The following is a 24,513-nucleotide window of genomic DNA, read 5'->3' as shown; positions in this document are numbered from 1 at the left end:
GATGATTGTCTGGGTGGAGAGGGAGGTGTAGAAATAGGCAGTGTGGGGAAAGTGAGCATATAATTTCTTGATGTCAGGGATTTCAGAGTACATGGAATTGAATGAAACACCCCTCTCTTTCACTAGGCATTTGAAAAACATGGAAGCATCCTACAGCCACAGAAGAAGAAGGCTGTAGTAGCCCTCAGAGACTGCATAGAGCTCTTCACTACTATGGAAACACTTGGTGAACATGACCCGTGGTAAGAATCTCTGCCTGCCTGCCATATTTACTATAAAATACCATAACTGTTAGAGTTCACATGGTTTTTCATGGGATTCTTGTAATTTCCCAGGTCTGGTTTTTGTCCTCATCTTTGAGAAATCTAATAGATCTGTATTAAGTCTTTGACTCAATTGGCTGTGGACATGGGTTAATAAAAGTATTTGTTTCCCGCCTATATTTAAGAAAAAAATGAGTCAGTGGGAATGTAACTTCCAATGACCAGGCTGTTTTTAAAAGTTAATTTTTGTACAATGCAGTTAACATACTTGCCATAGGACTATAAAGTGGAAGCAAGTTGGAGTGTGGAATTCTCTGAGGCAGTGTGTTCACCTGCATATTCCACAGGCAATGTGTCTTCTATAAGGCAGGGACTATGCTTGTGCTAGTGAGGCATCTTTATTGGAGGGCCAGAAGCTTTTCTTTTGATGCAGTCATTAATTTCCTTGCTTGTTACTCCTTCTTTAGGTATTGCCCTAACTGTAAGAAACATCAACAGGCGACAAAGAAGTTTGATTTGTGGTCTTTGCCCAGGATTTTGGTGGTACATTTAAAACGCTTCTCATACAGCAGATACTGGAGGGATAAACTTGACACTGTTGTGGAATTCCCCATCAGGTAGGATTCTTCCCTCAAGATAGGACGAGCTTGAAGAACTTGGTCAAGAAAGATTTGCATCTGATGTTTCTATTGGATGGGTTTGTTGTAGAGGTTGTAATGGAGCAGGTCTTTTCTGGGTTTGAGTGGCTGGACAGCAGGCATGAGTCGAGACAGTTAGTTTACTTGGGAGGTGGTTTTTGTTAAAACAGTTCATCATTATACACTTCAAAGTGCATTAGTTACTAGCAGGTACTGTTTCTTCTGAAATTCAGTTAACCCCATGTGATTCAACCAAGAGAACTTCTATAGCAATTTTAGCAAATCTTTTAGGCAGTGCTGCACTGGCAGTACTGAGTATTGCTCAATTACAAGATGAAAGCCTGCCTTGTCCCTCTACTTCTGCTTGCTAGCATCCTGCTGTGGGATGAAGCATATCCCTTACTATTCCTATCTCACTCTTCATTGCCTACACAGGGACACAACAAACTGTGTTTTATTCAACACCTCCCTCTAAACCTTCTGGCAGTGCTTGGTGTTTTTGTCAGGACCTGCCTCGTGTGGGAGGGGTAACAAGTCTGGTCTTCACACTAACAACATCTGGCCCCTGAGCAGCAGAGCAGCAGTGGTGCGATGCTTCAGTTCCTACAAATGGATAGTTATTGGTGCACTGATACTTTTTGTGTTTTTTTTCAGGGGTTTGAACATGTCCGAGTTTGTCTGCGACCCAAGAGCAGGCTCATATGTGTATGACCTCATTGCAGTTTCCAATCACTATGGAGCCATGGGAGTGGGCCACTGTGAGTAACTGCTGCTGTGTCCTTTGTGTGCAAGGAAGTGTGGGCAGAGGGGATAAAGGAGGGCTCTGCACTGGGATACCTGCAGTAGCCCTCACCTAAGGTCCAAAACTTACCTGTGTTCCGTGTGCAGGCAAGCATCATGTTGGGATCGTGTTAGGATGTGGAGGGCAGATAGGTAGCACTTTGGCCTGAGGTCTGACTGATGCCTGTGGGATTCTGGTTAGTTTTTGTGGTGGTGTTCCCCAATTTATGAGTGGTGTCAAAATTTTTCAGTGCTGAACCTGAAATTGTGACACTGGCTGACAGTAGAATGTCTCCATCTTTGCACTGATAAGGACTGACATAGGAAAATGTCATTTCATCAGGAGGAAAATCCACTTATATACACGAGTTTGGTACATGATGAATCTGTGTTTTCTGTCATTGGTTTTGCTGCAGCACAGATGAAAAGTGTCTGTAGGTGTTACCTGTATCAGGTGTCCATGCAGATCCATGCTGTAGGTGACACTTGTAAAACCATCCAGAAGCAATTCACCATGAGAAGAGGATGAACACTTGTAGCTGAAGGGGCACATGTTCTGAGGTTGGAGATCACAGTCACAGAAGTCTTGGCTGGAAGAGACATTGAGGGACTTCTAACTTAATTCTTGAGTGAGGATTCTTGCAAGAACCAGATCAGATCCATTAGCAGCAGAAAACTTTTCTTTCAAGTGAAAATGCAGAGTCTTAAACTGTGTGTTTGGGAAAGCTCTGACTCAGGGGCAACAGACAAAGCCTACTGTGGTTCTTCCCTAAGTTTCTTCTCCCTTTATGTCAGCTGTCAGGGATGAGCCTGGTATGTGGAACTTGGTCCTAGACTAGCTGGACCAGCTGGCATTTTTGTAGAAGATGTTTATGTTGGTTAAGTAGGCTTGGGATAGGCAATGCCAAAACTGGCTCCTGGCCTCCCATGCACACGTGTTTGGAGTCCCAGTGTCCCAGGTTTGTGCTCCCTGCTGGCCTTCCCTGGAATGCTGAGCTGCAGTTTCTCCCCTGACAGACACTGCCTACGCGAAGAACAAGGTGAACAACAAGTGGTACTACTTTGACGACAGCAGTGTCTCGGTGGCTTCAGAAGACCAAATAGTGGTGAGTATTTGGCTGGAGACTGTTCCAGGTCTGTGCTGAGAGTGTGGTTCCCTGCTTTGGGCATGACATTGCAACCAAGCTGCATGGATGGATGCATGGATGCATGGATGGATGGATGGATGGATGGATGGATGGATGGATGGATGGTTTCAGATGGGTTTTCTTTTTGTTTGGTAGACAAAAGCCGCGTACGTGCTGTTCTATCAGCGCCGCAACAGCGAGGAGCATTCTGCCCCCTCTGCTCCCCAGGAAGAGTGTGATGGCATGGACACCAACTAAGCACCACCTCCAGCACTCAGCCACCATGGTAGTGGTTGCTCTTCTAAAGCAATGCCTGAAGCGCCTGAAAATTTTTCTTCCTTCTGTCGGGGTCAAGCAGAAAATCAAGCACTGAAAGACTGAGTGCTGGGGGTTGCAGAATAGCATTGAAGAGCCAGGAATAGGTGCTGACTCTTGGGTATTTAGAGGCCAAAATTAATATATATTGGAGCTTCAATAAAGTCCTTTTTAAAATCTGGCTGAGCTGTGTGGCTAGAGGCAGGGGCTGGGGCTGTGGTTCTTGGGCTGAGGGTTGGGAGAGGACAGCCTGAGCTGCTGACACAGCTGAGCCTTGCAGGGGCCCGTGGAGGAGGATGGTGGGTACGATTCTGTGAATCGGCACTGGGGCTTCCTGCCAACTCTCTGATGTAGCTGTTGGACCCTGCCTGTGTCAGGGTTCTCCTGCACCCTTTCTGGAGCTCAGTTCAATCTTTGTACATCTGGTCTGTTGCAGTCTCTGCCATTGTACCTAGTCTCCTGGCAAAGCAACAAATGTTTCTCTTGCTTGCATCCTTTCACTGATGCATTTGAGGCTCTCCTGGGCAGTTTTGACTCACTATTTTTCATGTGAACACTGAATCCAGTGATGCAGAAATCTTTGGCAGAAGTGAATCATACCTGCCTGTGGTGGGGCATATGTGCAGGCTGATCCCCATGGAGATGCAGGATACAGCTGCTCTGGCTCCCATTCTTCTGCAGAGAAAATACCATCCATAACACTGATGATTTCTTGTCTTTTGCATCTCCTACACCCCTCACTTTCAGGCTGCTCTGTAAGCACTTTTCTGCTGCCAGCATTTCTCCTATGGTTTGTGCAGTGACAGCATTTTTATCCTTTTTTGCTCATTTGTGTCCAGCCAAGCTCAGCACTGTGTCCCCAGGGCTGTCACCTGTACAGGTGTCAGCCCAATGCAATGGCTCTTGTGAGGTTTTTAGCCTTTTCTCTTGCAACTTTGGTTTTTTTGGACTGCTCTTTCAGCCCTGCTCCACCCTTGAGTGCTGCCTTTTATATCCTCACCTGCTCACCCTCTGTGGGGCTGCAGGTGTAATAGTCCCGTCCCAGACCCTGTTTCCCTCTGCTGTTCAGTGGTTCTGCTCCATCCTTTTGTCACAACTGGCAAATGCTCTTTCCTCTGTCCTCCTTTACTGTGTGTTGCTTTTTAGGACTCAAGTCCTGCTTTCTTGAAAAGAGACTCCTGTGAGTTTCAGTGGAGAGCTGGTCTTCCATGTGAAAAATGACAAAAAATTCCAGAGCCTTAGCCTGTATTTTTTAGGGAAAAATCTAGCTCAAGGTAGTCAACCAAACAGAAGTGTTTTTCCTTCTTGGATCCAAGCTGTGTTCACAGAATGAAAGGCTGAGAATGGGGGGCTATCAGTGTGCTTTTTGTTCCCCCTGGAATATGTGCTTGCAGCTGCTGTGGCTTTGGTGCTGGCCATCACCTTCTGTTGTGGTGGTCAGCAGTGCTCATCCCTTTAACTCCAGACTTGCCAGCTCAGCCCCACCTTTCTGCAGCTCCAGGCAACAGGCCTGGTAGGAAATGGCAGTGTGCCTGTCCCTGCACCCCGGGAGGGCAGCACCAGGCAGCCCTTTGCCCAGGGCACTGGAGAGTGATGGGGGGGAGGAGGAGGGAGCATTGTCTCTAGCCAGCATGCTACTGATGTGATTCTCCTTTGTGGAATTTTGCTTTTAAAGCATTAAAATTTGAATTTTGAGATTACAATTGCTTAGTTGCTTCTGCTGTTTTATTTTTGCAACTCCTAATATTGTATTTTTTTTCCTTATTACTGAGGGGAGCATGCAAAAAAGCAATTTTTTCAGTAGCACTGCACTGAAATTACTCTAATCAGCTTTTTTTTGTTTACCCTGAAAGTAAGTCATGTGGTGGGCATTCCAAAATGGGGAATAGAGGAAAGGGAGGACTGTAAAAGACCTTTTAAAAAGAGAAATCAATCTGAAATAGCCTTTGTTCTCCTCCTCCTCTCCTCCCTACCTGTGCTGACACTGAGAAATGTATCCGTGGGGCTCAATCTCAGATGCTGAACAGACTCTGTTGTACTGCAGAACAAGTGGCCCAGCTCTGCTTTCTCTGCCTCTGAGCTGCTGGGCTTTGGCTGGTGTGTGTGTGCTGTAATACCAGACTGTTTTTTAGACTAGCACTTTGTAAGTGGCTGGCTCTGTTGTATAAAGAGGAAAATTAAAGAGTGGTTTGCACTGAAACTGGGTTCTGTTGTATTTTCAGCTTTCATTATGTGAATTATGTGGTTGTGGGGATGCGTGGTGCTCCAGGAGTAATTTGGGCTGGGGGAGGGCAAGTCCTGCAGGCCCAGTGGGAATCTGGGGGAAAATCAGCTGATGAGGGCACAGCACTGCACAGCTGAGGGTTCACTTTGCTCCAGGACTGCCTTTTCTCCCCACAGTGCTGAGTTGCTGGTACCTGGTGCTTTAGCAAAGCTGTCCTTGCTTTTTTGTGGCATTGGCAGGCTCAGCTATGGTTTCATCCTTCCTCTTCCTCTGCAGATCCCTGAGAGGTCCTGGTCTTCCTTCTGTCCATTTTCTCCAGGGGTATCAGGGCTGCCTGTGACTGTACCATTAAGGTAGCTGTCCTGCAGTCTCTGCAGTAATTTCCTCCTCAAGGCAACCTGAACACACTTGTGAGAGCAGGCTGGAAAAAGCTGAGGAGGTGCAATGGGCTTGTGTGTGGGATTGTCACAGTCCTGCAGGTCAAGGGTGGGCTGTGAAACCCTTGTGAGAAGGTTTAAAGTCTTCTGCCAGAATTACAGTGTAAGAGCAAGAGGAGCTTGATTTCAGCTGGAGCTCCTGCAAAATGACCTGTAATGTGAAACAGCAGCTGCTGAACTTTGCTGTTGAGGGCTGACCTCCAAAACATGGTATGAAACCCATCATGGGGAGAAGGGAATGCAAAGGGGCAGCTTCCCTGTTTACTGGGAAGATGATCTGGTGAAAACAGAAAATCAGTGTCACAGTCCTGGCTCAGCTCCTGCTTTGAAAAGGATTTACAGTTTCACCCTGAGAAAAAGGTGCCCAGAATAAAGAAGGGGAGGGGGGTGTGGAAATAACAACCAGAGTATGAAAGAGCTTCTTTTTACAAAGCATTTCTCCAGGTTGGGACTGTTCTCCCTGGGGAAAAGGTCTGAGGAGTTTCTATGGAGGGATAAGCCAGGAACAGTTGATCCCTGTTCTCCACAGTGCAAGATGGGCAGCTTAAAGCATTTATTATCCCCATCTGGCCCAGTAAATAACAGCCTGGTACTCTCTGGCAACACCCTGCTCGCAGGCAGGAGAGGCTGTGTGGGCACTCAGGTGCTTACAAATGGACTTGGGAAGAACTAAATTAATGGGGAAATAGTGTCTATGTGAGTCTTTGGGCTCAAATCATAGTGAGGGCACTGCAGTTCTGAACATGATGTTTTTCTTTTATTCTCAGCCTTGCTAAAATACATTATATAATTTTAGATAACTTCTTTTCAAATAACTTTTACAAGAAGAGACAAAAGCATACTCTCAAAATTCAGAAGATGGAGGTCTGAAGTTCTTCCTTAAACATGCCTTCAAAATGGAGGTCTTTTGCCATGAGCTCTTCTTCTACATCCTCTAAGGCCCACTGATGATCTGTCAATTCTAAGGCTTCCCATTCTGTCTGCATTGGCAGTGAACAAAAGCAGAGAAGAAAAAGCAACACAGGATTGGTTAGACAAGAACTACACAAACCCGTGCTTGCTTTAAAAGCTGCAACAAGCACTGATTTTTATTAAAATCTGGCAATCCTGTCAACTCTCTAGAATCAGTGGTTTATACTTAATTAGATGTTAGCTGGTCAATACAAATTGCATCATGGAAATTAGAAAACCTACATTATCTACTTTCTGCCAGCCCTCTAACCTTCTGGAACAGTCCATTGCTTCTGTAACAGCCAGTTCTGTTCTGGTGGGTTAAGTGCTTTGCAGTGAGTTAATTCTTTAGTTCGGAGTTACTTGATAACAACAGGTAAAAGGCAAAAAATTTTGCACCTGATCACAGACTTGTACACAAAGCCTGCAAAAAAAAATGTCACATGATGCCCAGCAAAAGATTTGTATTCCTTGGCCAGAACACTTGTCCTGCAACGTGAGCTTTTTCCCTGTTGTTTCTCCTGGAGCATGTAGTGGGTTTTGGTCCCTGCAAGGCTGAGTTGGCAGAAATGCTGTGGAGAGCACTGGGTGGCAGTGGAGTCAGTACTGGCTGGAATTGCACCTCAGTGCTGACTGTGACAGAACAGCCACTGCTCCAGCACTGCTGACAACTGCAGCCATCCTCTTCCCTGGCTGAGCCTCTGCCTGGGTGCTGTGGGATTTTCTAACCAGGAAGGTTACTAAAACTGCAGGAGCAGAACCATCCCAACTTTTCAGGCAGCAGGTTAAACGTGGCTAAACCTCTTCTACAGTACACAAAATCAGAAAACAGATCTGTCCTTTGTGCATAAACCTGGGCATAAACTCTGCCTTTGAAAGGCAGAGGCAGTCTAACAAGCAAATGCCTATGGAAAGTGCTTTAGGAGAACTTCAAGACAGTAAAATCCTGATGGATTGAACTGACTGGCTTACTTGATTTTCTTACCCAAGTTCTACCAGGTGCCTGCTGGACTCATGCTCAGCTGCACTATTAACACAAGTTTTGGAGAGCCAGCTTCTGTTTTGGGACTACACCTCTTACCTTCCTCAGTAAGAGCAGAGGATGGGACATAAATTCAGCTTTCAGTATCAGGAATGCCTGATATCAGGTTTACTTCAGGGTTATCTAGGCTCTGCCAGACCCAGAGCAACTCCCACAGCCTTCATAAGCTGTCAGCTCTAATTTTAGGAACAGGAATCCAGAGCAATTCCCTTACTTGACACAGAGAGATGATGAGTTACGTGCAGCCTACGACCCTGCAAGCTCACACAAACAGGAATGGAGGTGGGAATACTGTACCTTAAATGCTTTGTTAGTATCTGCTGGCATGGCCATTGCTGCCCCTGTCATTTGTTCTTGCATCACCCTGGACTGATCTGCAGCTACAAATGAGAGAGGAGAGCTTGATTTTTGTTATTAAACAGCATTCCCTGGAGCATTGTGCCATTGGGAAGGTTTTTATCTATAGATGAAAACATTGCAGCAACTGCCAGAATGCAATACTGCTGCGCCAGGAGTCCTCACAAGACATCTTGCTCCCACCTGCTCCTGGCTCAAATCTTAGCCAGATTTACATAAAATACACAGAAAAACAGAGGAATGTGGTTTTCAACGTTCCCAATGCACATCTGTCCTGCCCCACATCTAGCATTAAGAAATCTTTGCAGTTTTCCTTAAAACCAATACTTGCTAGAAATAAACAAGAGCACAGAACTTTTGCACACTGGTTTGATGGGAAAGAAAGCCTGGGCTAAGAACCATGGAAGTTTATGAGCCAGTGGCTGGTGCAGGAGATTTGGGTACTTGCTGCAGGTGATGTCAAACCTGGTCCATGGGCAGTAAGCTCCCAGAAACAAGAGAGGAATTAAGGAGCTTTTTGGCTGGAAACTTAGAAATCTTTTCCCAAGCCTCCATCAGACAACATTGCATGGAAAGGGCAGCCAATTCCCAGAAATGACAAGTGCCTTACCATTATCTTGGCCCAGGATGAGAGTATAAATGCTTCTGAGTCCAAACACATTCAAGAAATACCAGGAAGCAGAGCTCACCCTGACAAATCAGAACAAGTACAGTTGTCAGATCAAAGCTGGCCTGTGACCTCATTCCAGCAGCACACAGACCATCCAAGGGCTATTAACACATTCAACATTTTCCAAGTGGCAATTTGGCCTTGCTGGCTGAGGACAGGGGCTTACCAGGATGCATCCAAAGTGAGCAGCTCAATTCCCTGCTGCAGCATTGGCTTAAAACGCAGCGTCAGAGGAAATGGGACCTTTGCTGCAGGATAAAGAAAATGAAAAATCACAGTTTCACAAAGTGACACTGCACAACTGCACAGCACAGCAAAATGAGCAGGTAGTTCTTTTATTGCATCTAATGTAGTCTGAGTTCAATGTGCACAATAAAAAGTTAACTCTGATTTTTGAAAAAGCTGCAGTTCTGTATTCATTTTAGCATGAAAAGACTTTCTGAAACTTAATCAGATAACAAACCCTCACAGGTATTACTTCAGTGACTGTGAAAGAAACAGTTACCACATAAATAGTACAGAAAAACAACCACAGAACTATGAATTTAAGTATTTTTGACATGTACACTCCACATAGTAACCAACTCCCTGGACAGGTTCAGAGGAAATTCCACTGTATCAATTTGAAGTTTAGGCAGTTTTAATAAAATACTCGTTTTGTCACTACAGTTGTTCCTGAGTACATGAGCTATTTTATTTGAGACCATGGCCAATACTCTGAAAACCCTTTCCCCCCTTTGCAATGGAATAAGCAAATCTGTGCAGTTCATGGAGTGAAGAGCAGCAGAGTCTCAAGTGCCTTGAGTGGTTCTGAGTGCTCAGTGCCTTGAGCTGGTACCTCTAGCCAAATTTAAGCTGCTTCTAAGTGACTGCTCAGGTCGAGGAGCTAATCTCTGATGACCTCAAGATCATCTTCAGAAACACAGCCAAAACCACGTTATTCCAGACACTTACTTGTGACAAATCCTGAAAATGTCATGTTGATCCAACCACCAATGAGGATCATAGGCAGAACATTGGTTACATTCCCTTTCATCATATCTGTCAGCATGGTAGGATCTGCACATCACAGACAGGATGTGAAGTAGCAGCATGTCACAATAAAGAGAAACAAATCATTACATGTCAGATAATTTAATTAAGAAACTGCATGAGACAACAGTCCTATCCCAATATCTGTAATTTTCCATTGCTGATGACACTTTGCAAAATGAGATGAGCAGCCACTGTGGTGGTGTTGTGTTCTGTGCTCTGTCTGACCCCAGCCCTTGCCCCAGATCTCTGAACTTGCCTCTCCCCTCTGTGAGCTGACCTGGGTAGAAGAAGGACAACAAACTCCTATTCTGCTGTATACATTAGTTAAATTAAATCACTTTAGACCCTGCAGGAACTGGAGCAAAACACTGGCAAAAGGAGATGAGAGCGGGACTCCCACTTCTGGCCACCCTGAGGAGGTCATGTCTCCTGAGATGCTGCAAGCAGCTCAAGGCTGAAGTGAAGCAACATGAAGCAATCTGATGTTTTTGTTACCTAAGAGAGGGATCTCACTCCCACCCCTCCCTCACACTGCCTGTGCTCCCTGCAAAGCTGATTCACCTTCCACCCTCAGCAGACACTGACAAGTTTTTCCACCTGGCTGCAGCCAGAGAACCTTAACATACCTGTCATTGGTGAAGGAGGCACTACCTTTCTTTTTGTTTTCTTAAAAAATCCATCCTCGGGGTTATTAAAAAAATATTTCCGGGACAGGAAAGACTGAAAGCAGAAAAAGACAAGGCCAACACCATGAGAAATAAAAGGACAGACACATTAATTCTTGCTCAGACATTCAAACATCTTGTGAGTTCTTACACAAAACGCCCTCCTGGGATTGGTGCCTCACTGCCCACATGTTCTAAAGCTCCTCATGTTTTTCTGCATCCAGAGTACCAGATCTCTGGCTTTTTAACATTCTTAAAGAAATTATAAGAATTCTCTGATGAGAAATTCGTGTTAATTAAAGAGCTTTAAGTGTTCTGTGCAAATTCTTTGTGCTGGTGGAGCACCAATACTGACGCATGGAACATTTTCACTCGCCCAACTGACCTCTGGATTTCACAAAATACACATTTCCTACCAACAAAGCCAACGTGAGCGACGCATTTTTAGTTTAGCAAACACTTCAGCTGACATTGTATGACCACCTCGTGACCACCTTGCATTACATCCCCGTGTGCTTGCCGGCAGGTATTAAACACGACAGCCTGGAGGCACATCTCGTGTCAGCGTGCAGTGAAAACATCGAGCAGTGACACCTAACACAAATGTCAGGGAAAAGACACAGACAGCGGTGCTGTGTCCCAGATTCCTAAGGACCTGCACTCCCGGACGCTGCCCTGGCCCGGGGGTGACCCGGCCCCGCGGGTTCCTGTGGGCGCTGCTCCTCCCGCGCTCTGTGCTCCTCCCCAGCCCCTCTCGTGTACAAGCCCGAACGCGCCGCTCCCCACCTGCTTTGGAATGTATTTCCCGTTTTCCCGAAGGACTCTGCTCCGGATCAGGACTTGGCTGGAAGAGAGACAGGCGGATTAGCGGGGCGGGGCGGGGCGGGCCGGGGGCGCGGGCGGGGCTGAGGCGGGCCCTGACCTGTCGGACACCTGCTCCTGCGTGAGGCGCTTGTCGCTCTGCAGCAGGATGGACACGTAGTGCCGGATCATACCCACGAAGAAGGTGATGAAGACGATGGGAAGCACCACCCATAGCCGGATGTTGGAGTCCAGCAGCAGCTCGGGCTCGCTCATCGCGGCGGTGCCGCCTCGGGCCGGGCTCCGGCCGACACCGGGCCGCCGCCGCACGCCCGGCTCAGCTTCCGCTTCCGCTTCCGGGCCCGCCCTTTCCGCCGGCGGCGGAATGGCGTCAGCGCGCGCGGCTGGCGGGAAACTCGAGTGCGAGCGGCGGGAACGGCGTGAGGGGACAGCGGAGTGACCCGTGTCCTATCCGACGGGACAGCCCGGGGGGACAGCGGAGTGACCCGTCCTGCCCCGAGGGGACGGGAGAGGACGGTGCTGAGCTCGGCTCGGCTCGGCTCAGGTGAGGTGAGGCGGCCTGAGCTGGGGAGGGATGAAGCGGCCGCCTCAGGCACTGCCCGGCCTTTGGCGGTCGGTGCCATGGAGAGGTGCCCGCCCGGCGCCCGGCTGGGCTGTCGGGCTGCACTCCGCACCCAGGGCAGAATGACAGCGCTGTTAGGGTTAGAAGGGAGCCGTGGGGATAACCCAGTCCGCCCCCCCGGCCAAGGCAGGCTCACCCAGAGCAGGTGACACAGGAACGCTTCTAGGTGGGTTGGGAACGTCTGCAGAGAGGGAGATCCACCACCTCCCTGGGCACCTGTTCCAGTGCTCTGCCCTCCACAGTCTAAAGAAGATTTTGCTCATGGCGAGGTGGAACTTCGTGTGTTTTAATTTTGGCCATTGCTCTTTGTCCTGTAACTGGGCACCACCGAAGAGAGCCCAGCATCATCTTCTTGGCCTCGTCTTTCAGATATTTATACACCTGAAACAGCTGTGAAAGGCTCATTGCACTTTTGGTTTTTACCTGTTCCTCTTCCATGCTGATATTTTAAGCAGCTCATTTTACTAGCCTCTGCCATGCAGTTGAAATTTAGTTTGAGATGTGCACACATCTTTTTTTAATAACCTTTAAGTCTTAAAGGTGAGTCAAGTGTTGTTTGGTTTTTGTTTGTTTGTTTGTTTGGGTTTTTTTCCTTTTTTTTTTTCTTTTTTTTTCTTTTTTTTTTCTTTTTTTTTTTTTCTTTTTTTTTTTTTTTTTTTTTTTTTTTCTTTTTAATGGTTACCACCCCCCCGCCCCCCCAAAGAGGATGGGTTAGATGGAGGTTTGTGCTGACAGAACTCACTGACTATGATTTATGGTTAGGGACATGAACAGGGTCACCTAATGTGCTTGGGATCATGAACACTCATCTGTGAACCCTTTTCTGCTTTGTCCAGGCATGTGGAGAAGATCTTGAGTTTAGCTCAGTGGATGCAATCTGAGTCCTTGTAGTTGCTCACTTTAATTTGCCATTTAATTTGCCTGGTGTCAGAATAAAAAGCCCAGTCTTGTTTTATGAGGAACTGAATTTTAGAAAAAGTGTTGTATTGTGCTATTTAAATATGACAAGCTCTAAAATTTCAACCTGCACAGCAGAAAAATGTGGTGTGATATTGGTTACCCAGGCAATCTTTCTTTGAGAACTCTCAATTCCTGTCACATTCCCTTTTGCTATTCACTAAGACATTCTAGATCTGCTTAAAAAGAGATGGATTTAACACTTGTCTTTTCCCTGCATTTTTTTAGGCAACAACAAAGGTTTTGTTACCATGATTTCAAAAAGGAAATTGTCAAGAGTTGATGCTTCTGAAGAGAGCTGCAAGACAGGCTTGCCAAGTAGGTGCTTGGGTATCATCTTAGTGGGGTAAGATCCATTAATAGAGGCAACAGCTCCCAGACAGGGACAAGGCCAAAATGGCAGTTTTGATAATGCTGATTGTTAATGACACTGTTGATTTTTTATATATTTGATGCAGCATGTCTTGTTTCCTCAGAAACTAAGAAGTCACGGATTTCTGATAAGGAAAATGCCTTCTGTGGATTGGAGAATGAGGGAGTCTTTGAAGAGCTCCTCAGGACATCAGGAATTGTGCTGAAAGCTGGGGAGGGACAGAATGAAATAGGTATGAGTTTAATGTTTGCTCTTTCTGATTTAGATCAAAACCTGCAAGGATGGCTAGTACAAAGTAATGATGTGTTTTACTTGCAGAACAAAAGTGCTTGAGCCAGCTTGTTTCAAAATTCTAGCAAACCTTCGTTTGGCCTCTTTGTTAAATACCTCTTGTTCCTGCTGAATTCAATGCATCATCTAAACTCATTATACCACCTCTTTGGGTGTATACCTGTTAAGTCTAAAGACTTCTGAAAGATTATTGGAGGTACATAGAAAAATATTAGACTGCATCTGTCATTACAGTATTGAATTGCAGAGACAGGAGCTCTGAAATGAGGAAACAAATGTTTCCCAAAACAAATGTTCCCCAAACAGGCGTGCATTATTGCCTTTCATTTCAGACAAGGCTTTCAGGAAGTCCTGTATTCAGTGTCTTCAATGCTCCTCTCAGCCCTGACTAGAGAAAGCACAAATGCTGATTCCACTCAGGCTTTTGCCAACTGGATTTCTCAGTAGAGCAAATGCAGAAATGTTGGTGCATGGGCTTGAGAGTTTGTACTTGCTGTAGCTGTTGTGATGTTGTATGAACAGACTGTGTCTCATTCTTTATTTCCTTTCTAAACTGTCTCCTTAGCTGTTGATCAAATGGCTTTCCAGAAGAAGCTCTGCGTGGCCCTGGAGAAGCACCCTACCTACCCAGCTGTAAGTAACTTTGGCAGGAGCCACTTTTAAAGCTATTTGCTGAGTAGGAAAATATGCAAATGCAGCTACCTGTCCCTGCTAGTCTCATAAAAAAAAGTGTGCAATACAGCAGCTTATCTTGGATTTCTGTGGCTCAAATGTTCCAGTTCTCTCAGTGTTGCTGTTCCAGCCTTTTAGTCCTGCTGTTCTTCTGACTGTCAAAGTAATTTTCATTGACAATATTATTCAATAGACAAGGACTCTTACAGCAGAAAAATCACTTGCATAGCTTTCTGTGGAAGCTGGGTTTAGTTTTGTGTGGGATGGGAGCTGGCAGCATTAACACTGCCATGATGTGCTGCTCTTCCCCAGACAGCAAGTTAAGGGTGAAAGTCCTCAGGCCAATGGTTTGATTGCAAATGTTTTTTGGGTGCAGCCCTCATCACCCAAATTAATTGTTGCTGTCTCACCTGAACAGGAAGAAAGGGAAAGCCTTTTTAAATCAAAGTAAAATGTGAGACACTGGCTTTAGAGTTACTTTGCAGAACAATCAGTGTTTCCTCTGGAAATGGTCTAGACTAGTGTTCATTTATCCAGCATTCCTTCCATCATAGTTTCTGTCTGCAGTTCCCTGGTTCTCATCATCTCCTTGCAAAATTCATCCTAAAGGACAGCACTTGGCTGGGGTGTCCCTTCAGGGGGGATAACTTCTCTCTGCTTTGCAGGTTGTGAAGGAGTTCATCAGTGGCCTGGAATCTCACATCAAGGACAGGAACCAGTTCAAGAACTGCCTCTTGCCATGCACCCCTGTACGGACTGAGGGGTCAAGGTAGAGAAAACGTGTTTTGCCTTCCCCTTCAGTCAGAGCCAGTCTCTAGTTATGTCCTGTGAGTGACCAGAGTGCAGCTAAAGGCTCCAGCTGGTGCACACCAAGGCAGAATGGCTGGGCTAGTCCATTGCTGTTTAATAGCAGGGAGTTTAGAGTGTTAAGTCACAGAATTTACTGTCTGTCCATGTCACACATTGGATTACATGGCATTTTATGGGAACAACCAATCACTGTGGAAAAAAAAAATTGTTAGGGCTGGTGGAGGTCAATTCCCTTTTGAGATTTTTTTTTTTTTTCAGGAGATGCAGCTTCACCACAGACTTTGACATTTCTAATTTTGTAGAGAGTGAGATGGTTCAGAACTAAAGTGCAGTTTTAAAACTTTTTGTGTGTATCTGTGATTACCATGTGTTACCTTAAGTCATTGTATGTAGTTTTTTAAAGAAAACAGTCATGAAAAGAGCTACAGCCTGTTCTCCCTGCATGTTTTTGAACCAACTGTGGTGGAATCTTTCATCTTGCAGGAATCTGGTGCACTCATATTGTGAAAGCCTCATTAAACTGCTTCTTGGGATTAAGATCTTACAGGTATGGGCACCTTAGCTTGCTCTTTACAATGGTTTTGATTGTAGGGAACATTTTGCTTGCTTAAGTAAAGGATTAATAGAACTGGTTTTGAGGCAGGGTAAGGCTGCATCTGGAATAGTGTCCAGTTTGTTGTTGTACGGACACAAAGATGCTTAGGGCCTGAGATATGGCAGACAAGCAGAGACAGAGGGAACTGAGTTTGTTCACTTTTAAAGGAAAATTAAGAGAAATTTCATGGTCTTCAGATACCTGGTTGCAAGGTGTAGGGAACACAGAGCCAGACTCTTCTCAAAGGTGAACAGGGGCAGAATGAGGGATGATGGTTTAGGTCAACCATGGAAAATTCTGATGAGATATAATCAGTCCCACTGTGGAGAATGTTTTTTTAAGTGCTAGAGCTGGGCACTGTTTTCAAACTTATCTAAAACTGATGCTTTAGTTTTCTGTGTGGTGAAGAGCAGCTCAGGGTCTGAGAAAGAGAGGTTTATTGGCCCAGAGGAATTGTACATCCTGCCCATATGCTCTGATTCTGTTGGGTTATGTGGGTAGTTTATAACACCCTCTGAAAAGTGGTTTTCACTTCCTAGGCTGTGTGCCTCATTTCTGCCATTAGGCAAGAGATTTCTTATAAAGAAAATACTTGTATTCTGTGTGTATATTTAATATTTTCTGAAAGGTCAGTTTTGGTGGCAGTATCACAGCACAACTAGTAAATCACCCTAACACTGTCTTTTTCCTTTCTTTTAGCCTGCTGTCATAACACTGTTGTTGGAAAAGATCCCTGAATTCTTTTTTGACATGTGAGTATAAGCTGGCTTCTCTGTCTTGAAATGAAATTTCTTTTGGACAATCACGAGTTGTTTGACTTTAGCTGTTACTTCAAATTTACCTAAGTGGTAATTTGCATTGATGTGAGGTTTTTTTTATAGCTGTATAAAATAATCTCTGAGGTACCATGGCCTTAAATTTGTGAGTCCATAAAGTAGAAGACAAATTTCTAGAAGGTGAAGTGCAGATATTGTGCATTGATGATTGTGCTTTTCACAGCTATTGACAAAAGCTTAGAGATTATTTCAGCAGAGGGACTACAGAGTGTCTCATCATTAAAAAAAAAAAAAAAAGATGGGAGTAGCTGCAGGCAGTGTTTTAGGAGGCTGGGAGATGCAAATAGATCTTTTAAAATTGCAAGTTGTGTTGAAACAAGGGAAATTGAAGGAGCATCTCTTGGTTTTTAAATGTAGAACACCACAGTGGAGTGAGAGATCTTGAGTGGCAAGACTTGACCACTTAATCTCTTCTTCCTGTGCCCTGGATGCTCCCTACAGAGTTGGTGGGGCAGGCTAAGGGGCAGAAAGAAGCTGAGGCTGTTCCTGCTGCAGTTTTTGTTCCAGTGCTGAAATACAGGATAAAAATGGGTCTGCACAGGGGTGTAGTCCAATAAATTGTCTCAGACTGAAATCTTGTTTGAGGAGAGTTTAACGTAGTCACAAGGTCTGAACTGTTTTCACCCAAGAATTCTAAAGGATCTTGGATGTAAAAGTGATAAGCTGTTAATTGTGCTGTGAATCCTTTGGGAATTCTGAAAAATGGATGTTGTTACACTTGTCTCCTATCAAATTGAGTGAAGTTCTTTCCATGTATTAATGACCAGTTAAGAATGGGGTTAGTTGGTCTTGCTGACCAGCAGCAGAGCTTTTGAGGTCTGAGTAACCTGTGTGTCCTTTTCTGCTGTTTCAGTGTGGGCACCTTTGGAACAAATTTTCCCCGGCTCATTGTCAATCAGTTTAAGTGGCTTGACAGGCTCCTTGACAGCCAGGTGGGTACCAGAGGTGCAATCACATGGATGCTTTTCCCAAACAATTTCTGGAATGCCTCTCAGGTGGGATTAGATTGAATTATTGTGCTAATGAGAACTGATGTTTCTGTATTCACATGCTGAGGTTTAATTTTTTTCTCTTTCGTTATGATTGCCTTGAGTGAGTTCTGAACATCTTAACTATTTTTCTTTTCTACTATTCTTCTCTACTATTTTTTCTTTCTTTGCTCTAAGTCTTCTTCTACATAAATTGGTATCTGTGCCTGTGTATTCACACAGATGATCCCATTTTAAAGCTGTTGCTGGCAGGACGTTACAATCCCCTCTTGTTTATTTTAACAAGGTACTGGATACTTCCAAGTGTGTGGGGATGATTCTCTGTTCTTGCTCTGGTGGTTCTTTTCCTCCTTTCCTTAAGTCAGTCAGTCTCTGTGGGTTACTCTGTACTGGAGTACTAAACACTGGGAAGCTTGTTGTGTTTACCAGTTTCCTCTGCTCACCAGGATCATTATATCCTAGCTGTAAAATACCATTGTTCCACAAAAGTCTATGCTCTGCTTCATGACATCAGCAGGACAATGGGTGAAGGGACAGTTGGCATAAACTTAGGCAGATGCTGCACTGAGGGACCTTAGATGCATGATATTGTTGTCGTGCTGAGAGATTTGTGCATTTCACCAGTGCTCCTCTTGTTTGCAGGATCTGGTCAAGAAGTTAATGCAGATGGTTAGTGTCTCTCCAGTACCAATCCAGCACGATATCATCACCAGTTTACCTGAGATCCTGGAGGATTCCCAGCAAAGTGAGGTTGCCAGAGAGCTCAGGTATGGATGATTTGGTTGGGAGGGTTTGTTTTGTTTTTTCCCCACTTGCACTTAGCAGAAAAGGACAAGATGCATTAATGGAGGCTGCTCTGGGGCTGACTGAAGTATTAGGACAGCACTGTGTTCCTGTTAACTGCAACATTTGGGGACACATGCCACTGTGTGAGGATATTCCATTTCTATTGTTATGCTCTTAAAGAGAGCACAGGCAATCCAGCAAAAGACATTACATTTAGACAATGCTCCAAAACTGCTTTTATCTAAATTATTATTAAACTCTTGACTACCTGGAGACAGCACAGATAGCATCCAGTTAAGTACTCACTACTTCTGGTAGTCTATGATCAGTTCCTTGGATATTACTACTGACAATTTCTGATTTGTCTTGGATTCTGCTGTGGCAAGGATCAACGTGGTTTTAATTAATTAAAAAAACCCAGACGTACAACATAGTAAATGTGTGCATGAAACAGAACTTTCTGACTATTGTATATACTTTTCTCAAGTATATTTACTGATCCAAATAACTGGGGGACCTAATGCCAAGAGTTATCCTCCCAGGGAGTACTGCCATAGGCTAGCACTTACGTCTGTCTTCTTTAATGAAGTATTAATTTAACACAATAATTTGAGTAGTCTGAGTGTTTCTAATTCTTATTATTGCACAGTTTACTTCCATTTCTGCTGGTGTTAATTACCTTTTCTAACCTGTGACCACTGTTGCACATTATTACTGCAAGCAGTGCATTGTGTTCCTTGTACCCTCTCAAATTTTGACTTTGTTTTCATTCTCAGTTTATTGCCTCAGCTTCTAGATAAAAAAAACTCCACGTAGTTTTCCTGTGCTAATCAAACTCCTCAGACTTCTCTTTCCTCTGTTTGTGTATTTTGAAAGCTGAGATCCAAACAGTATCAGCAAGGCATACTTATTTCCATATTCTCAATAGCCTCTATCCATTTCTGGTGCTGAAAATAACTCATTACTTCTAATGGATTAGGGAGCATAGACAGAGTTCCCAGGATGGTGCAGATGAGGTGGTTTTCAACTAACAAAATTTAAGTACAACTTCTTGCTAGAGAAAGTTTGTAAGAAGCTGAGATGTCAGCCAAGAATGATTACACGAGTTTTGGGACAGTCCATGAGGCTCTTAAAGACAGGTGCAGCTCTTACATGAGGAGTAATAATTTAGGGAACAAGTTTCCCATAATGCCAGAGGCATGTGCTGTTGTCAGTTTCAGAGACTTTTTTTTTTTTTGCCGTGACCACAAAAGCTACTGGAGTCATACAATACACAATAACAATACAAGTTACATTCTTGGTTTTGTTAAGAAGACCATTTGTTTTCTTTTCCCTTTGTATCAGCTGCTTGCTGAAGCAGGGCAGGCGGCTGACAGTGCCAATCCTGGATGCCCTTTCTCGTCTGGATCTTGATGCAGAACTTGTGGCTGAGGTGAGAGCTTTTACTGAACACTTCAGCAGACCCCAGCTCCTGCTTAGCAACAGCAGAGCTGGAACTGTCTCGTCATTCCAAGTATTTTGCTAAATCTGACTCCTGTAGGCCTTCAAAAGTCCTGAGCTCCTGAAGTTGGAAAGAGGTCAGAAGCTAAAGCTGGTTTTTGAAACATGTATGAGGGGTTCAGTGGAGAGCAAAGAGAAGTTTTCTGAATGCATACTGTAACAGCCAGGAATTTCAATCACAGCTGTTTTAGCAAATGCAGAAGCACTTGTTCTGCTGCAGTAGTTTTTTATTGCCTTAAACCTTCTTATTGTCAGTATTTCATCTTTTTTAAGCACAGTGAGCAGACTAGACTTTTATATTCTAAGGAAAGGCAGAGTGGTGATTAAATATATTTTCTCTGCAAAGTGCTTATAAAGGAGAAGAGATGATGATGTGCCTTGTGCCTTTTGGATATGTTGCATTGCTGCACTTATTTGGAGTTGAGCTTCTTATGAACAAAATAAAATTGGTTCATTTGAGTGCCTAAATAGTGTTTAAATAGTTCCAAAAGGCTGGTGCTGCATTGTGGGCTACACGTCCTCCATGCTTTTCCCTTTTGAAAGCCAGTTAAAAAATGATGGAGTCAAGCTCTTCTTATTGAAGAGTGATATGGGGCAGTGGCCACAACAGGAGATTTATGTTGGGCATTTGGAAAAACAAGTTAGGGTCTGCAGCATTGATGTAAATTATCAGAGGTGGCAGGGATTGCAGGTTTCCTCCATCCTTCAAGACTCAGCAAAGCCAAGGTGAATCTGATCTAGCACTGACAATATTCCTGCTCTGAGCAGAAGGCTGGACTGTGAGTCTCCAAGGATTCCTTCCCACTAGCATAACTATGTTTCTGTGAAGTGTTGTCTTCCAGGTGATGGAGTGTTACTCTCTCCTCAGGTGCGACAGTGTGCCATGACCATTGTGCCTTCTGTGAAACTGGAAGATTTGCCTGTAGTAGTAAAATTCATCCTCCAAAATGTCAAGGCAGCAGATGCAATAGAGGTACAGTATCTTTTTCATAATGAAGTGTGTTTTTTCCACACTAGTGTGTGTTTTAACAGAGGGAAGGTGCTTCACACACAGAGCTGTATTTTTTAATGTTTTCAAGTAAAATTTTAATATTGTCAGGGATCACAAGCCTTGCTGAGCTATCAAACGCACTTTGTTTCCTATGTTGAGGAAGCCTCAGCCTAAGCCAAATGAGGTTTGTGATTTGCCCAAACCTTTCAGGGAGACCCTTGTAAAAAGAAGTATGCCTATGACGTGGAAGCCAATCTGTGCTGGTGCACTGCATTTGAACAGGAGTCAGGTTGGTAAACTTGCATGTCCCAGAATTCCTCAGGCTGTCATGTATCTCGCTCCACTGCTAAAAAGAATAAAAACAGTTCACAGCAACATAAAGCAGATATAGGTGGGAATTTCACAGAGTAAGACTTAAAAAAATTCTATCTTTTGTATAATATACAGGTGAAGAGAAAAGTTTTGCTGATTTATTTTCTAAGTAAAAAATAAATTTGGACATGATTAAATACTTGTAAATCTTTATAAATATATGAGTTTTGATTTGTAATTTTAGGGTTATTATAGGAAATAGTTTTCTTTTCCTCAGCTTTTTCTGTTCTTCCCTCATTTGTCACAGTGATTTATGCATGGATTTGTGCTTTACAGGTGATTTCTGATCTTCGTAAGAACTTGGATCTGTCATCATGTGTTCTGCCCCTGCAGATTCACAGTTCCCAGAAGAAGATTAAAAGCCAAGTCCAGGCCAGGTACTTAAATAGGTTTACCTGATTCTCCAAGGGTAGGATAAGACAAGAGAACTTAAACTGTTCGTCTTCTGGTCTCTGGTACAATTGGCTTCATACATGAGCCTAATTTATTCCTTCCTAATACGACACATTTGTCACTCCTTGTCCAGCCAGCTTCCCCTGCCATGGATGTAGTTCCTTTTGAGCCATCTGCCTCCATGTCTGCATAGGGATAAGCAACTTCATTTATAATACTGTTGCTACTAGCTTATCTGTTTTAAGTTCCCTCCAGTATGTTTTCCATTGATTCTCTGACCTCTGTTTCCACCCTCTTGTGAAACTCCCTATCCTTGCCAGAGCATTCCCTCTGGACAACTGGCTGCTTTAAGTAACTGCTGTGACTGCTGGGCTGCCTTGCACCTTCTGTCACAGTATTTGCAGGAACTGAGTCTCCTCCTTTCTGATGATTTGCAGTTCTTCCCTGAGCCAAGTAACCACCAGCCAGAATTGTGTGAAGCTACTTTTTGATGTGATCAAGTTAGCTGTGAGATTTCAGAAAGATGTTGCTGAGGCATGGATTAAGGTAAGATATATGCTTCAGTCCTTGTTTCCTTATTTATTTGGCCTCCTTGATTAAGCCTGAGCCTTTCTTGTAATCAAATGTGGTATGAAAAGACAAATGTTAGCCCTTCATTTTACTGATACAGCTTTCATTCTGCAAGAGAGGAAAAATATATTCTGAGCTATGTGAAGCCTTAAGATGCTTGAAAATGTCCTGCTAGAAATCAGTATCAGCTGGTATTAGGTTAAATTTAATTTTAAATTGCATTTCACTGTAAACTGTGAGGCTGTTTCTTGTCCTCATTACTCAGCACCTCAGTTCTTTTCTCAAGCCTGATGTTGAGAATGTCCTTACTCAAACTCAGTTTTCAGCTGTCTTTTTTGAATGCCTTCTGGATTCTCCGTTGTTGTCAAGATACAGTTTGCTGACTTTGACAGGTCTCCTGCTGTATATGAGAGAAATCTCTGAGCAGGGTGTCACAGACTTTTTGTGTCTACCTTTTTTGATTTGGTTTTGGAATATAGTATTGTACTGTAGCCTAACAGTTTGCTTGGGTTTTTTTTCCTCTCAGGCTATTGAGAACAGCACATCTGTGTCTGACCATAAGGTAATAGTTCTGCTCTGTAAATGTCCTCTTCTCCTGGTTTCTTAAGGGCTTTCTTCATGGTTGTAGATGACGAGATTTTTGTAGTTGGAGCAGAAACTTGCCAGTGATGTTACTTGGGTGGTTCTTTTGGTATTGGACTTGTTTCAAGTATAACAACCATTCATTTTCTTTGTAACTCTTGATTCATCCCTTCCTAATGTTAAGGGACAGAGTTATCCTGTTTTATTTCTGCCCTGTTGGACTCATAAGTTTTTATTTCAGTTGTGACTCTTGGGACTTTTTGAGCTCTTTTTTTCTTCTCAGTTTAGACTTCAAGTTTTGACTTGGAGTTATCTGGACTGTTTATTATTTCAGCATAATGAATGGTGGTTATTTCCTCTAAAAGGTTCTGGATCTGATAGTTTTGCTGCTAATCCATTCTACAAACACCAGGAACAGGAAGCAAACTGAGAAGGTCTTGAGGAGCAAAATCCGGTTGGGCTGCATGCCAGAACAGCTGATGCAGAATGCCTTCCAAAACCATTCAACGGTCAGTGCTGGTCCTGCTTTGGGACTCTCTCTTTTAGCTCAAAGATCTTGTCAGATGATGATTTAGCCCTGTGCTATATTATTTATAGCTTTCCAGTAATGTTCATGTACTTAACCTTTTACAATTTTTAGTCCAGATCAGTGTCCCAAGGCACATGTCCTCTGTTGTAACTGTCACGTGGTTTTTTTGGAGCTGAGCTTTCCTCAGCATTGGTTATGTTGAAAACAAGCAACAGTAATCTCCTCTTTCATGATGTCTGTATTTCAGGTTATCAAAGACTTCTTCCCTTCAATCCTAGCCCTTGCTCAGACATTTCTGCACTCGGCACACCCAGCTGTGGTCTCCTTTGGCAGCTGCATGTACAAACAAGCTTTTGCAGCCTTCGACTCCTACTGCCAGCAGGTACAGTATGATGGATGGCAGCTGTTTTACTTGGGTTTCCACTTTGTTGTAGAGTGTATCTTATGATCCTTTAGGGGGCAGGGTTTCAGGCAGTTGGAAGCCTTTGGAGAGAGGTCTGTGCTAAAGAGTAGGCCAAGAAGAAGATGGGGAACAATCACAGCAAGACTGGTAGCAAGTGACTTCAAGCACAAAGATTGCTGTGATTATCTGTCCTTGACCAACATAGTTCATATAAGCAGAGCAAGGCAGACATTTTTCTGTTGATATTTTACTCTGGTTCTTTTGTTGGCTTTTTCCTTAGGAGGTTGTGACTGCTTTGGTGACTCATGTGTGCATTGGAAGTGAGGCAGAACTGGACATTTCTCTGGATGTGCTCACAGATTTGGTGGTGCTGCACACATCCCTGCTGATGCGCTATGCCACCTTTGTGAAGGTACAAATCTGGGTTTATATGAGATTTTGGGTCCCTTACACCACTTTGCCTCAGATCCAGAATAGGCTAGTACTTCTCCAAAACAGAGATATTGGAAAATCTTGTACCTGTAAAGCTTTCCTGTCTGGAGAAAGGCAGTGGTCAGAAGTGAAAGGTATCTGCTGTCAAATTGTGAGCTGTAAGATAGGACTGCATGATTTTTTGAGAGGGGAAATTTAGATAGCCAATTCCCTTTAGCTGGACAATGATAAAATTGCAGGCATGGAATGGTGCCTACAATGGAAGGAAAATGCTGTCTTTATTTACATGAGCTTTTTCAAAACTTTGCAAAAAACTGCCCCCTTTGTGGACTGTGCATTCTGTCTATTGACAGTACTTCAGCCAGTATTTGAATCCTAAGATAAAATTGCTTGCAGAGATGGAAAAAGACATATCCTAAAATTCAAAAGAAGAAAGTACTCAGTGGGGAGAAAAAAAATGGACTACTGAGTTCTAAGAATGATA

At 43.9% G+C, this 24,513-nt stretch overlaps 3 protein-coding genes across 4 annotated transcripts in view; 2 read left to right on the top strand and 1 right to left on the bottom strand.

Moving 5' to 3' along the window:
* The window catches only part of USP4 (ubiquitin specific peptidase 4), a 32,431-nt gene extending 29,127 nt beyond the window's left edge, over nt 1-3,304 (top strand). For both annotated transcript variants that reach the window (XM_083869466.1, XM_083869465.1), the window contains 5 exons: nt 127-242; nt 731-880; nt 1,556-1,659; nt 2,699-2,787; nt 2,965-3,304. In XM_083869466.1, coding sequence (XP_083725592.1) covers nt 127-242; nt 731-880; nt 1,556-1,659; nt 2,699-2,787; nt 2,965-3,066 — 561 coding nt within the window. In that variant the 3' untranslated portion in view covers nt 3,067-3,304. The remainder of the gene's footprint in view (nt 1-126; nt 243-730; nt 881-1,555; nt 1,660-2,698; nt 2,788-2,964) is intronic.
* A 3,215-nt stretch (nt 3,305-6,519) lies between these two features.
* Nucleotides 6,520-11,636, bottom strand: EMC3 (ER membrane protein complex subunit 3). The gene is made up of 8 exons (XM_083869844.1): nt 11,427-11,636; nt 11,291-11,348; nt 10,466-10,559; nt 9,759-9,863; nt 8,971-9,052; nt 8,745-8,824; nt 8,075-8,157; nt 6,520-6,764 (listed from the first exon to the last, which is right to left on the bottom strand). The coding sequence occupies exons 1-8, from the start codon at nt 11,579-11,581 to the stop codon at nt 6,636-6,638; spliced, it is 786 nt and encodes a 261-aa protein (XP_083725970.1). The 5' UTR covers nt 11,582-11,636; the 3' UTR covers nt 6,520-6,635.
* Nucleotides 11,637-13,137: 1,501 nt separating this feature from the next.
* Nucleotides 13,138-24,513, top strand: part of FANCD2 (FA complementation group D2) — a gene marked incomplete at its 3' end in the record, with an annotated part of 34,728 nt that continues 23,352 nt past the window's right edge. Inside the window, exons 1-16 of the mRNA XM_083869795.1 lie at nt 13,138-13,223; nt 13,382-13,510; nt 14,135-14,202; nt 14,907-15,010; nt 15,535-15,598; nt 16,346-16,398; nt 17,336-17,414; nt 18,114-18,238; nt 19,602-19,689; nt 20,626-20,730; nt 21,397-21,497; nt 21,951-22,059; nt 22,610-22,645; nt 23,031-23,174; nt 23,442-23,576; nt 23,878-24,009. Coding sequence (XP_083725921.1) covers nt 13,157-13,223; nt 13,382-13,510; nt 14,135-14,202; nt 14,907-15,010; nt 15,535-15,598; nt 16,346-16,398; nt 17,336-17,414; nt 18,114-18,238; nt 19,602-19,689; nt 20,626-20,730; nt 21,397-21,497; nt 21,951-22,059; nt 22,610-22,645; nt 23,031-23,174; nt 23,442-23,576; nt 23,878-24,009 — 1,539 coding nt within the window. The 5' untranslated portion in view covers nt 13,138-13,156. The remainder of the gene's footprint in view (nt 13,224-13,381; nt 13,511-14,134; nt 14,203-14,906; nt 15,011-15,534; nt 15,599-16,345; nt 16,399-17,335; nt 17,415-18,113; nt 18,239-19,601; nt 19,690-20,625; nt 20,731-21,396; nt 21,498-21,950; nt 22,060-22,609; nt 22,646-23,030; nt 23,175-23,441; nt 23,577-23,877; nt 24,010-24,513) is intronic.

This window comes from Zosterops lateralis (genome assembly GCF_965231275.1).
Source record: "Zosterops lateralis genome assembly, chromosome: 11".
Taxonomy (NCBI): Eukaryota; Metazoa; Chordata; class Aves; order Passeriformes; family Zosteropidae; genus Zosterops; species Zosterops lateralis.
The sequence above is the reverse complement of the archived record's forward strand: the minus strand, read 5'-3'. Positions and strand labels throughout refer to the sequence as shown.